Source organism: Dendronephthya gigantea, unplaced genomic scaffold (genome assembly GCF_004324835.1).
Source record: "Dendronephthya gigantea isolate DGI-Jeju-01 unplaced genomic scaffold, DenGig_1.0 000000F, whole genome shotgun sequence".
In the NCBI taxonomy this organism is placed as follows: Eukaryota; Metazoa; Cnidaria; class Anthozoa; order Malacalcyonacea; family Nephtheidae; genus Dendronephthya; species Dendronephthya gigantea.
In genome coordinates, this window is record NW_021163010.1 from 1,233,303 (window position 1) to 1,247,408 (window position 14,106).

The 14,106-nt window shown below is 35.5% G+C and overlaps 3 protein-coding genes across 3 annotated transcripts; 1 reads left to right on the plus strand and 2 right to left on the minus strand.

The window, feature by feature from the left end:
- The first annotated feature begins 1,720 nt into the window (after positions 1-1,720).
- On the plus strand, positions 1,721-6,001 carry LOC114521932 (GPI ethanolamine phosphate transferase 2-like). The gene is made up of 8 exons (XM_028542510.1): positions 1,721-1,786; positions 2,080-2,289; positions 2,686-3,016; positions 3,179-3,266; positions 3,441-3,925; positions 4,074-5,085; positions 5,313-5,555; positions 5,677-6,001. Exons 1-8 carry the CDS (start codon positions 1,772-1,774, stop codon positions 5,891-5,893), a joined length of 2,601 nt encoding a protein of 866 aa, XP_028398311.1. The 5' UTR covers positions 1,721-1,771; the 3' UTR covers positions 5,894-6,001.
- A 996-nt stretch (positions 6,002-6,997) lies between these two features.
- On the minus strand, positions 6,998-9,530 carry LOC114522160. The gene has a single exon (XM_028542793.1). The coding sequence runs from the start codon at positions 8,874-8,876 to the stop codon at positions 7,320-7,322; it is 1,557 nt and encodes a 518-aa protein (XP_028398594.1). The 5' UTR covers positions 8,877-9,530; the 3' UTR covers positions 6,998-7,319.
- Positions 9,531-11,130: 1,600 nt separating this feature from the next.
- LOC114515921 (V-type proton ATPase 21 kDa proteolipid subunit-like) lies at positions 11,131-13,802 on the minus strand. Its single transcript, XM_028535241.1, has 7 exons — positions 13,618-13,802; positions 13,389-13,437; positions 12,786-12,869; positions 12,487-12,634; positions 12,020-12,074; positions 11,471-11,661; positions 11,131-11,389 (listed from the first exon to the last, which is right to left on the minus strand). The coding sequence occupies exons 1-7, from the start codon at positions 13,694-13,696 to the stop codon at positions 11,363-11,365; spliced, it is 633 nt and encodes a 210-aa protein (XP_028391042.1). The 5' UTR covers positions 13,697-13,802; the 3' UTR covers positions 11,131-11,362.
- Positions 13,803-14,106: the final 304 nt, after the last annotated feature.

Sequence of the window (14,106 nt, forward strand, 5' to 3'; positions counted from 1 at the left end):
CTCACGTCACGCTTGCTTGCTTGCTTCTCCCTTCTTTCTTCACCTCAAGCATGGGCCTGTCACGTACATGAAAACTGTGTTTACTGTTTACCCCACAAGACTGCCGTAAAGCCCACCAACACCAGATCTGGCCCTAAATAAACTTGTATTTCGAATCTGTTGCCCCGTCTGATACTGATGACACCACTATGATCGTCAGTAAACTTTACCAGCATGCATGCACTCGGAAATTGTTATTATAAACGTAATTGGGTTGATATTATAGTTCGCGGACAGTCTAAAGTCGCAGCTGTTATTTAAAATGAAGACATAAAAAACATTATTTGATGTTCTTCGTTCATTTTCTCCTGTCATGCACTCATGCATCATGCATGTATGTTGCATCCTGGCAAATGTATGTCCGCAATCTTTCTAATAGTTTCACAACACAAGCTACAAGTGCAAAATATCAACAACGTGATGATTTCTGTTTTTATTTTGTTCAGTTTTTATTGCTTTTGTCAATGGAAAGGCACTTACTTCTGTAATAAAAACGTCAACGGATCGCACGGATAAGGAATTTGAGAATTCTCATCGGGAATCCAGAATCACGGCTGTAGTTTTAGTATATACCGCAGGCTCTAATGGCGGCCAAGCGACTTCTGTTGTATTTTTTTATCTTCTGCCAAATATTTGGCATCGCAATTTTTCTTAAAGGATTTTTTCCTTTGAAGAAAAATTCCCCGGGGACTTCTGAAAGTAATTTGAATGGCTCTACCGTTCGTAGTAAATTCGATCGTCTAATTATTGTCTTGGTTGATGCACTCAGAGCCGACTTTGTTTTGGGAAATAATTGTTACATGAATTTCACCAAGAAATTAATTGATTCAGGCGATTCCTTTTGGTAGGTGTCTGAATTTTAATCAAGATTACGATAATCGATAGTAAATAATTAGCTGTCTGAATCTTTGAGAACGAGACTGGTCATGTTAGATACTGTATCGTAAACAGAGAAAAGACCCTGGGTACGAGGTTGATATCTAACGTAGATATTACTTACTAACCTTGATAAGGTCGAATATACCGGAATATGGTAAATTCAACCTGGATGACGTCGAATATATCAAAGAAGGGTAAATTTGACGGATATACCATACTAGTTAGCCAAAACTCCGGTATATTTGACCAAGGTTATCAAGGTTGAATATACCATTCTCCCGTATATTCGACCTTATCAAGGTTAGTAAGGTTTCTAAGCTTACCAAGCGCGAATACTATATTCCAGCCGGGTATATTTGATCCTACCAGGGTAGCCAGGTATGTGTGTAACGAACCTTATTTGAGACGTAGGGGACGTAAGGGGTTTTATAGAGCTCGGTAAGGTCGAATATACAAGAATATGGTATGTTCAACCTTAGTAAGGTCGCTTTTATGGATCCAACCTTGGTACGGTCAATTATACCAGAATGACTCGACCGTAGTAAGGTCGAATATACCGGAATATAGTATATTAGACCTTAGTAAGGTCAAATAATACCGGAATATGGTATATACCTCGTCTATGTGACTAGTTTTCGTCTATGGATGTTTTTTGTTTTTACTGCTTGATTTTTATACCCATCGATAATAAAGAAAAACAAATCCCCTACGTTCCTCTGCAATATACCTGCCGATTACCCGTAGGTATCCACTAATCCCCTATTGATTAATAGTTTCATCATATTTTCCATTCACGTTTTCCGATTTTTCACTACCTAGTTTTCAAGCTCACTCCAATCCTCCGACTGTGACGATGCCACGAATAAAGGTATGTTTGCTGTGCGCCAGAGATTTCCTGAAGAGTGAGGCTAATCCCTACATCGGCTTTAGCTGAACAAAAATATCTTGAGAAAATTGTTGAGAATGACAACAATTAAAGATGACTGCGCTAATAATAACTCTTAATTATTAGTCAGTAAAATATAATTTTAATTCTAGTGATATTACGAGCAATATCGTCAATTTACTTTCACAAATCAGGTTGCATGCAAATATGTATTGCAAATGCGATATTCAAGATAATTTGCAGAAAGGAAATCACCGTCTTACTTTCTTTTATAGGCAATCACAACTGGAACAATCCCTGGTTTCATTGACGTCATATTAAACGTAGATTCCAAGGAATTACACGAGGACAACCTTGTTGAGCAGATGAAGAAATCTAATAAAAGGATAATATTTTTTGGTGACGATACTTGGATTAAGTTATTTCCGAATTATTTTCAAAGACAAGATGGAACGACTTCATTCTTTGTATCTGATTATACAGAGGTTCATATACATGTAGTTTATCGCAGGCTTTTTAGTTTTTAAATCAGCACATGAAGAAATCATACATGCCAAGACTTTACCTGAAATGTACATATATCATTTCACAATTTATAAATTGCCAACACTTACCGGACAGCTCTACTATGACATCTTAAATAATATTCTTGTATGTTTGCATGGTGACGTCAATAAGTGATTTAGCTTGTAGGTACACCACGTATAAGTATTTAATACTGCAAAGCTTTCGGTCCGTTCAATGTGTATTCAGGTAATTGCACTGAAGAAGACCCAGGTTAACGGACAGTACTAAATACTTACGTGGTGTTTAATTCTAGAAAAGACAAATCGTTGATAATTTTCAAGGGAGTTACGAAAGTGTTTTTTATAATTGTTTAGGTAGACAACAACGTAACTCGTCACATAGTTCCTGAAATGGACAAACAAGATTGGGATGTGATGATACTGCACTATCTTGGTTTAGATCATATTGGTCATCTAGCAGGACCATGCAGTCCATTGGTACGACCAAAACTCGTTGAAATGGATCAAATTATTGAGAAGATTTATAAAGCAACAGTGCGACAAGATCTTGGCCACAATATCACGACATTGTTGGTGCTGTGTGGTGATCATGGTATGAGTGATGGTGGTAGTCATGGTGGATCATCTTTTGCAGAAACTACCACGCCTTTGGTATTTATGAGCTCATCATTCGAGCAGGGACAAGGTATCGAAATCAAATCTTTCATGCTCAAATCGTACAAACAATTTAATTGTGCATTCGATAATTAAAGATTTATAAGGAAAATTTCTCGAGTTCGTTATTAGCCAAAGATTTATATGGGATATGTTGAATCCTATTATATTTTATCCAACCATCTGTTGATAGGAGAGCTGTACAACATGAAGAGAGTAAATCAGATCGACATTGCACCTACTTTGGCTGTTTTATTTGGTTTATCTATTCCAAAGAACAGGTATTAGGATATACAATAAATACCTCATATTCGCTCACAATTGTTCGTTGTTGGTTGTACATAACACTTGTTTACACTTTAATATTGTTTGTTTAACCCTTAAGAACAGGACAACAATAATTTTTTGTGTTTATAGCTATCACAAGTAACAGTAAAAATATTTTTATTGTTAAGCATAGGAATTGTCATCCCTGATCTTCTGGCACGTTACTCGGTGAAGGAACGGTTGGACGCAATCCGAATGAATGCATTACAAATCTCCGACGTTTATCAATCCAACACAGATAACGAGTCAGTCGTTGATCTGGATTTAGCTGAAAGACTGCACAATGAATGGCTAAACGAATATGAAAGTCACATTGGAATTGATGTAGATGCTCGTGCTGAAACAATATCAAAACTTTATTATTCAGGAATGCAAACAATGACTGAGAAACTTACAAAATTTATGTCCTCCTACGACTTTTATGCTTTGCATATTGGGATATGGTTTCTGCTGCAGTCACTCCTGGGCTCTGTTGGTTTATTTGTCGGCATTTTTTCACAAGATTTTTCATCGTTTTTTCGGGCACATGTTTGTTCTTTGCTGGCTACATTTTTTGTCATTGCTTGTTTCATCACCCTAGTTCACGTTCTCCTTTGTTCAACGCCACAATTAGGTAATTATTTCACGGTTATTTACTTGCATATAAATGTTTTATATAAATGTAGATGCTAAACGTAACCAAACAAAACTCGCTGACAAATTACTATTAAATGACGTAACTTTTGCCTGGTTCTTTAAATTTTCAACGTTTATTTTTACAGGAACAAGCGAAGTGTTCTGTGCTCCATCTTTCTCCTCTTTGTTACTGTCATTTATTTTCATCCTTTCAACTGCGATCAGTACATTATTGGGTATTGTATTTGTTTTTCATAACGTGATTAATTGTGGTTTTCCGTCTTGGATTCGCACATCCACCAATGGAAATTCTAAAACCCTGACTTTCCTCATCTTCGGAATGCTGTTACACAACATAAGTTTGCTTTCGACAAGTTTCATTGAAGAGGAACATCAGTCATGGTACTTCTTGACAACATCCTACCATCTTATCGTATTCTATGAAATATACATCAAGGAACGGCGAATATTTCCTTCCATTTTCAGCCGAGAAGAATCTTCAGAAGATGTTTCTCTTCATAATAAAAGGCCATCAACAAGCGATCTCACAACCGACACGATCAAGGACTTGAAATTGACAAAATACGAGGATCAAAATATTCCAAGGACTTCATCATATATCTTTATTTTGCTGTTGTGCGATAGAATTGTACGAAGCTGGAATCAAACTGGAATAAAATGGGCGGACCAACCTGATGTCGGAGATTGGTTGGTTAGTCCCGAAAATAAGACTCCATTGACTTTACTTACAGTGATATTTTTGGTTGGGATAACGTTGAACATTTTTTATAGAAAAGGACAAAATAAATGTGATTTCTTTACATTTGCCATCTTCACATCAGGCGTAATGAGCGTGTACCTGTATAGAGCTGCCACGGATTGTGTTGACTTTAGTCAATGGATTATCAAGACATCTCAAACTGGAATTGAATTTGCTCAAATAACCCAGCTTTGCGTGGTTCTGCTGGTACTAATGTCATTGTTTCAATTTATGTACTCTTGGAAAGGAAAGAGATTTTCTACCCAAAAATCCCCTGTTGAGGTCTTCGTTACTGGTTATTTGCTGTTAATAATGCTTCTTCTACGAACTCATAACATTCCACTGGTGGCAATAATGCTTTTGCAAGTTCATGTTCATCGTGAAGTTGTATGGAAAAGGTAAATAAATTATATCCGCGATCAGAGACGTGAAGTTGTGAACATATTCTGTACGCTTGCAGCATCCCTAAAACAACTAAGCTGCAAGTGCTGCAAATGATAATGTCGCGTGCATTTTATTTCAACAGATAAACGGATAAATAGTTACACCTCCTGGTACATGGGAGTTGTTGTAATGTCAGATAAACGCCTGCTATAATAAATCTGATGCTATATGTTATTTTTAGATGTGAGAGTGATACGGAGATTATATTAAGTGCTTACTATATTGGTTGGTTCACCTACTTTTCACAAGGGAATTCTAATAGTTTTGCTACGGTCGATATTGGAGCGGGGTATATTGGCTTAGGGAAAAACTACTGGCCTGCAGTTGTTGGCTTACAAACATCTTTAGCAACATTTTCTGGACCTTTGTTTTGGATCATCCAAGCAGTCATATTTATCCAGAGTAGACAGAATACCAGCAACAGGTAAGGTTTCACTGACTGCATAGCAATGCAGCATACCTTAGTACCTCATGCCTTTATAACTCTATGAGACAACGTAGACTTATTGGCTGACTTTTTAGTTAAGATGTCGAATTTTTATTAGGTCGAGTTCACGAGGTGGTGTTGGTCAACTCTGTACAATTCTTCTGATGATCAAATCATTCAATCTGACTGTTTGCACGATATTATCATGGCTGAACTGTTATCATCTGTTTGTCTGGAGTGTTTTCTCACCAAAACTCTTGTATGAAGGAGTTGTAAGCCTTCTCTTCTGTATTGTTATATTAACTGTCTCTGTATTTATCAAAATTGAAAACTAAACACATGAAGAAATCTGTTTCCTGCTGAATTACCTGTTATTTCAAGCTCATTTATATTGAATTTGAGTTAAACTGTTAAAAATTTAGGTGATTTCACAAAATCCATTGCCGTCCTGAAGCTCGCCATTTTGATTATTTGTTCGGAAATTTCACAGCTTATAATGGGATACGCAGCGGTCTTATAAGTTAAGCAGAGCCTCTGATTAGTTTAAGAATCTAATGAAATGCTTAGTTAAACTTCGCATTAGTATTTAAAGAAAACGACAACAAGTTCAATCACTTCAAGACAAACTGCACTCTGACGTCATCGCATGAGATTAAGATCCAAGATGTGCAAATTCTAAACAGGATTTTTAGGGCCATTTTACCTTTAAGGCAGGTTACAGAACCGAAGAGCTATTCGCAGTTTTCTGAAAAAGTCACTTCCTCACGTTTGTATCACTCTGAAATTTACTTGCTTTGTTAAGTACGTCAGGGTGCATGACATGGGGTCGGTTGACTCGCCACGACGACGAGTGACGGATGTAATTATGCGGTCTCTACGATCAATAAAACCGACTGGTTTGCATACTCTGTACATGCAAACGGCGCGTGCAACAAGGTAAATTTCGACTACTTTGCATGCCATGGTTGAAAACAGCTAACGACAGAATGGAAACACCATGCACCAATACTTCCTCTCTCTCCCCTGCACTGACTCTTCTTAACCCAATTTCGCAAAAGCCCCGCTGTAGTCCCACAATCCTTTTTGCACGAGAAACAAGCAATGTGGCGAAACAAATTTTTAATATTATAAAAATTTATAATTTTTGATTAGATTTTGTGTTTTAATTCTATAAATACAGTATATGATTCAAATTATATTTTTCACTCTGTATACGAACGTATATGTGGTTGTATTTGCATATATCATTTAAAATTGATAATAATTTTGCCTGCCTTAATAAACATGTTAACTGCATGTTTAGTGTTGTTTTCTATCGTGAAGCGAAGCGTGCTGTAACCACATCACAATACAGTTTTATAATTTATAAATATGTAGTCGTTTGTTTTTAGGCACTTCGTTTGTTTTTTGTTAATTCCCCACTCATACACGTGCACAGTGGTTCATATAACCTATATCGTTTTGTTTATTGTACTTTCTCTTAGTAAAAACCTGATTAGTTAACGTTATATATACCTTTTTTTATACCTAATTATAAAATCGCGTCAAATGTGTTTGAGCAACTGTCTAATTATAGAGAAAAAAATAGAATAGGGTAGGGAACATTGAAAAAAGAGCAGTGTTTTTGTTTATTTTAGTTTTAGACAGTTGTTATACCTCGAAGTTGTTACGGGAAGCGCCGGCACACTGCTCCTAAATTTCGTGAAAAGTTGAACTTAACCGTCGTCTATATACATTCACAAATGTAGTAAAAATTTTCAATCAATGGGCCTTCTTCTCTTTCGAACACACTCTTGTTATAGTCCAGTCTTGTTCCTCTCCTTTTTTTCTCTCTATGAAAAGGGCCATAACCCATTCTTGGAATGATCCAGACCCGAGTGTCACCAAGTGTTTTGCCTGACTTAGTATATTCATTTCAACAATTGCCACAACTCCGTGGTCCATTAATAGTGGGTCAGTTTGATGAGGACTGTATCGCTTTGGCTTTAAAAAGTTCATGAGAAGTTTCTCGAACCTCTTCAGACTATTTGGTTTATTAGACACTAAAGTATCTGAGCCATACCGCGTTAAGTCTGTAGCAAGGAACACAGTTTGAATGCCATGTTCCTTTTTCAATTTAAAAACTCTTCTTAGTACGGCATGAACGCATTTCAAGAGCGATTGTTCAGAATACCATAAGAGTTGCCGTTCAGACCTCACATGCAACGCAATATATGTTCTTTCTAGAAACGTTCGTCTATAGAGTTCAGCTTCTTGTAAAATAAGATTACTATGATGAAGTCTATGGACTATTTCGCGTGCATTTAATTTCACTTGTGGCTTGAAATGAGTTCTATTTTTTCCAAAGCCTTTCCAGTAGGTAATCACAACACATTTATCACCTTGAAGAATATCATTTTCAAACATTTTATGATCTGTGATCCTTTCTGCATTAACACACAACTGTCTGCCCGCCGTGGTATCACCTAATCTCTTTGAAATATTTAAACCCCTGTCAATAAATGGGCACTCGTACCAACCTGTATTATTAGTTTGCAGATAAATATTTTGATAGTCCTTTTCACTTAACTGAAACCACATTTTGGTTGTTTCTTTACCGTCATTATAAAGGAAGTGAACTAAAGTTATATTTGATGTCGTTTTGTTGCAAACCCTCTTGAACTGAGTTAGTGGGCGCACTGTCGTATATTGATTTTGAGAGAGTATTTCGTTCATTGCTTTCACATCGAAATAAAGACCAAGCGGCTTAAATAAACGACTTGGTGTAAGTTCTTTACCCCACCAACCAGTTTTTAAGCCACACATTCGTGAATCACGGACGAAAGGTTCGACAACTACTCTCGAGCCATATACTGCTATAGAACACAGCTGTACAAAATTTTCTGTTGTTTTACCAAATTGCTCATAATGATGGAAGACAAATATATATTTATCTTCTTCACCCTCTCGTTGATCCATTGCGATTGATATAATCTCTTGTTTGCCGTCTGTATCAGCACGATGCCGGTTTGAAATGCGAAATGGGTGTATACCAAACACACGTTTTATAATAGACGAGGAATAAGTCATTGTCTTATTTCTCATACCTGCAACCACATCTTGTTTAAAACTACGCGAACCAGCTCCGTCGTTTAAACCATTTTCAGACGAAACCTTCGCCGATAAATCGTGGGTTACCTGGCTCAAATGACGCTCCCCATACGGTTGTAACTCGAGTCCCGTAAACATACTCAACCAAACAGATATACTTCCAAACAATGATATACTTGTTGTAATTATGATAACTCGTTGAACAAGTCGCAAATGTAAACGATACATTATTGTTTAACGTCTGACAAATTGCAGATGTTTAACCTTCTCATTGGACTTTTTAGTCTTTTAGCTCATTTTGTTTAAAGTTTTCATTTCGATCTATATGTTGGTCCATTTTTTTAGTGAAAATAACTAAACGACATTAGTTGTATATCCGTTGTTAAAAAGTACACAAATCCCCCTCTCGCTGACTCGCTTGGTGGAACATCACAACAAAGAATCCTTTCCGACGATCATTCAGAGATAATATAGACAGCAAAGCTATACATAGAGACAATAATTATCAGCACAAAAGTACTACATCGCAAGATATTGCTGATTCTTCCTTAAAGGCTGCTCATACAATATCAGTAAAAAGCCAAAAATATACATTTATATTAGTAGAAGCACTATTCTGTCTTAACTGTTTTGGAATGCAAATTAGTGTTTAGCAGTTGACACACGGAGTGACTTGTTTGCATAATGATTACTTGACAATATTCACCACGATTTTCACAACTCGGCCTTGAATATGGATTCGTAATTCGGAGGCCATTTCTTTCCTCTGTTTACACTAGTCACGAGATTAGCACTTGTTTGCCGAGAGAAATTATGTCTATCTACACCGACTCATTCACATTTTCTCTTTTCAGTATCCATCGTAAATTCTAGTATACAATGAAAAAGATAATGAAAAAAATGCGGCAACAAAGAGAATCGTTACAACGCTGCTATACTGCGCCTAGGAACGAGTAATTATTTATATACATTGTATGCGAGCGCAGTGTTGACGAAATGCCAAAATTCTTGTCATCAAACAATATTTTCTGACAATATCGGACTAAAACTTTACATCACCAAGACAATCCAGTAATGTAAATACAACACGTACAGTCGTATATAGACTAAAGAGGAGGTACTAGACTACTAATAATTAGAAATCCAACAACAAAAAGGCTAGGCAAGACCGATATCCAATTGGGTACTGAAGCAAGAGACTATATTTCCCTCATTTCCTTGCTACACCTGCGAGTTGTTTTGAAGAACTTTGAATTCTATAAATTTGAGTTTTTTCTTCTGTGATAAACTTTTGTCGTATTAAAATTTCTTGAGCCTGAGGTGCCAATTTATTAAATTGCTGTCTGTTTTACGATATGTCCACCAAGGAAACCAATCAAGTGCCTTCTCTTATACGTGTGACATTCGATTTTTTTTAATGGGATATCATTTAGATACGGTAAGTCAATGAAACATTCCGGGATCTAGAATTTACAGTTTATTCATCTTTCACTCAACGCCCTCACTTTTGAGTTTCGTGTCAAAACTTACTCTCATATTTCTTGCTTAGTAGGTTGACTAGGTTATTCCTGTGGCTGTGCTTGGCAGCTTGCAGACTCCCTAAGACTTTACTATAAATCATAAATGCTTTGAAAACCTGTTTAAATAAAAGCAAGCTCTGTTACTGTTAGTATAGTGCACTAATTTTAATTTTTTGGCACGCATATAAATTACTATATGACTATGTATGAAACAGTTTGGCGAATTGTTGTAAATTTATGCAATTTTATCGAAAGTTATTAAGTGCAGGACATAACTACTTACAGAAGGCTGTGTGGGAAGTGGAGCATATCGTACTGACGATAAGTTTTTTATCATGGCGTAGTTTTCAATTTCATGTTAGTTCTTTCGTAATCTTCGGTTGAATAAAAAAAGAGCCACAATATTATACTGAATATATATAGAATCATACAATATTAGTTGAAAAGGAGCAAGAAAATGCTTTGAAATTAAACACGGATTCTCAGTACTTCAGAGTTAAACGTGACAAAAACCACGTCCTTCATCAGACATCACGTATCCACAAGTCCACACGCATCCGTCGGCGACCGTGGAAACATTTTGAAAAGGCAACGCATCTGGATACGTGTCACATACAGACTGTTTATTTGGCAATAGAGCAAAAATAACATTCGACTTGTGTCAGTACAAGTTTAGTGTATTGGACTAGTTTCTGCTTGGACAATTGGCTCCACTCAAAAGTAATATCAGACAAACATCTTTTGATATTATTTTGACATCACTGATAAGTTTGATTCAGTGGCGCGTAGCCGAGGAATATCCTTGAATATGCAGAATAATTCGCATCAGTTTTGAGAAAAAACCCGCTTTATTCAAATCATCTTGAATGTGTCATTGCTGTATACAGTATTGACTGGATTCTAGAAGAATACGTTGTGTGTTATACTTATACTGTACCATTCGAAAAAAATTCCGAGTTTAATCTCTTTGTAATTATGGAAGGGTTTTAATAATTGTTAAAGTCTCATTAATTGTTTGTAACAATTTTGTGATAATTTGGCGTGGCTATGTTGTAATTATCCAATTAAGTTAAAATTAAATAACATATTGCAGTCATTTTCATTCACTATGCACATTCATCAAAAGTCCAGTCTACAGTCGTCTTGCACACAACAACACAATACAACAGACAGTTGGAAAAATACATCAAATCTTCAGAATGAGAAACTGGCATTATTTGTCTATAAAAGAGAATTAACATCTAGTTAAACTAATATTACTGAATTTCACATACTACACATGTTAACCTACTTAGACATTACCTGAATGATACCAACAATTACTCCAAACAGCCCAATAGCACTTCCAAAAATTTCAACAATAAGAATCTTCACAAACAAGGCAGGATTTTGTGCATCAGCCAAGGCAGCTCCACTACCAATGATACCTACACATACTCCACAAGACAAGTTTGAAAGTCCAACTGTCAAACCTGCTCCAAATATTTTATAAGCTGAAATTGCAAAAAAATTGCATAAATATTTTATATAGCAGACTTATATAACTGTTTTCCTCAAAATAAGTATGTACATATATTACGTCTATGAGTCATAAAAATTTCCATAGTTACTGAGCAATTTAGCCTCACAATATAATTAATTTTGGTTGTCCTCCAAGGTGTAAACCATTATATACCTTGACAATGAAATTGTTTATATATTGTTTTCACTTTACATTATTTGTAATTAAAAGATAGTGAAGTTTATAGAATGATTGTGGAGACATTTTCTATATGTAAATAACCAAAAATCTATTGACTACAAAGTTAAAGATGCAAAAATAAAAAAACTATTTAGTGAATATATATTTACCTGCACCATAAAGTTTTCTCAATTTATCCTCAGTTTCATTCTGATAATTGCCTGCCTATAATGGATTATACATCCAAATTATGGGAATCCAGATAAAAAAGATAACATACTTGTAAGGAGAAGTTCAAGGACAATCAAAGCACCAGAAAAATAAGAGATTATGTTTGAAGATTATGCTAGATATAAAGATGTTCAATGATGTAACCAAACTGGATGCATACTTTATGAGTTTTTTCAGAACATTCTAAGTTAGCTATAAAATATTTCAATAGTAGGAATTGACAGTATAGTCTCAAAAAAGAGGCGATGTTACAATATGAACTTCCTGTTTCTTTATAATAATACTTCCTATACGTAAATAGGATATATCACACAATCAGACACACCTGGCTGAATGAAGAGATAAATTTATTTATATATGTAGTTATTCACATTATACACTAAAACAGTTTAGAATAAAACAGTACCTCGACTTTTTGAATTAGAACAATAGCCATAATGATGCCATAAATTGCTACTGCCTCACAAAATATAATGCTCACAAGATTTCTTGTTTTGATTCTGGGAGCTTTAACACCAGCACCTAAGATACTTGCTCCCGTTGTAAAAATTCCCCTAAATTTTTTATTAAAATATATACATTAATGATGAAATTGAACAAAACTTTGAACTTTGAATCTACCTCATTCAAAGGTTAACTGTTCGTAGGGAATTACAATCATCAGATCCCTACATTGGCTAAGATAATCGCAAAAGATTGTATTACCATGCAGCACCAACAACTGATAAGGCAACAGCCAAACCACTCCCTAGACCAGCCCACATAAATGGTGAAGTTGATGACAGAACCCTAAAAGAAATAAAAATGTCATGACCAGTGATAAAATATTACTGCGATTTCCAGTTGAGCGTTGAATTGTAAAAGCTTGTTGGTTAAGTTTTGTATTTTGAGAGGAATGTTTGTGACGTCGTCTACAATGTTGCTAGAGGATGCTGATCAAGTTGTCAGGGGAAAACTGTCAATATATCTTCAAGAAGTGCATGACACTATTTTACATACCTTTCATAATGAATTAGAAAAATAAATATTGTCTTTTCAAGATAAGAAAGTTGGGGGTATATGGTCAAAATATATTGTGCACAGTTGTATGAATTGTCTGGTCTTTTTTATGTCTCATGTTGAAATTTGGAATGTAAGTGTAATTTAAGGGGTGTTGCCAAAATGTGTTGTAAAGGCTGTTTTACTCAATTGAGCTATGACAATTTGTAAAATAGTATCTCAAGTGTCCGCTTGCTCTACTGTGCAGTCTAGGGCTGAAGTGAAATGGTTAAAATGAAAATATCAACTAATTTTAGAACATACACGTACCATCCAATGTCAAAACGTCCTCCTTGACCCGTCAAAATATAATATAATCCTAAAAAATATAATATAATATAATATAATCCTAAAGAACCCGAATAGAATCCATTTATCTCAAGTATAAATCAGGACTTCAAATTTCATATCTTGACCGAAGAAAAAATGCATTTCAATCTTATTGTCTTGGATTCGTGCAAATGGGTGCAAATTATGACATTTTATTTGCCATACATACCTACTGCTATTATTACAAACGTAGTAACATAGGAGACTATCAAATGGTACGTTGAACCACTTGAAGTTTCATAAGCCATGATTTCTGGAGGTTGAAAAACTAAGTTTTCTTGCCTATAAATCTAAGCCATTTGAAAAGAATACAAAATGTCCACCATCTTTGAATAGAGCAAGTCACATGACCCGATGACCGCAAACATATTTCCTCTGCGCAAGGCTGACTCACAGCGCTCAGATCTGCGCATTTCAGTTTACAAAATTATTGCAAAATGAGCAGATAAACAGTTAATTAAAAAGGAGGCAACAAGCAGGATTAGAACCCAAGCTTGGTTTTTTCAATGGTTGATCTGCGAGTTCCCAGCAAACATTCTACCACAATGCATCCGACTGTAGTTGCTAAATGAGCGTTTTAAATATTCGGTGCCTGATAGTGGAACAATCATCTAATTCATATCAATCTAGGGGTTCGGGTGGATAGAATTACCTTTTC

Excerpts from the sequence above, each read along its gene's own strand:
- LOC114521932 (XM_028542510.1), top strand. Across the intron at positions 3,017-3,178 it reads ATCATTCGAGCAGGGACAAG|GAGAGCTGTACAACATGAAG; the intron begins GTATCGAAATCA and ends ATCTGTTGATAG. Across the intron at positions 5,086-5,312 it reads CGTGAAGTTGTATGGAAAAG|ATGTGAGAGTGATACGGAGA; the intron begins GTAAATAAATTA and ends TGTTATTTTTAG.
- LOC114522160 (XM_028542793.1), bottom strand. The coding sequence starts at position 8,876 with ATGTATCGTTTACATTTGCGACTTGTTCAACGAGTTATCATAATTACA.
- LOC114515921 (XM_028535241.1), bottom strand. The coding sequence starts at position 13,696 with ATGGCTTATGAAACTTCAAGTGGTTCAACGTACCATTTGATAGTCTCC. Across the intron at positions 12,870-13,388 it reads GGACGTTTTGACATTGGATG|GGTTCTGTCATCAACTTCAC; the intron begins GTACGTGTATGT and ends TATTTCTTTTAG. Across the intron at positions 12,635-12,785 it reads TCAGTTGTTGGTGCTGCATG|GGGAATTTTTACAACGGGAG; the intron begins GTAATACAATCT and ends TAAAAAATTTAG.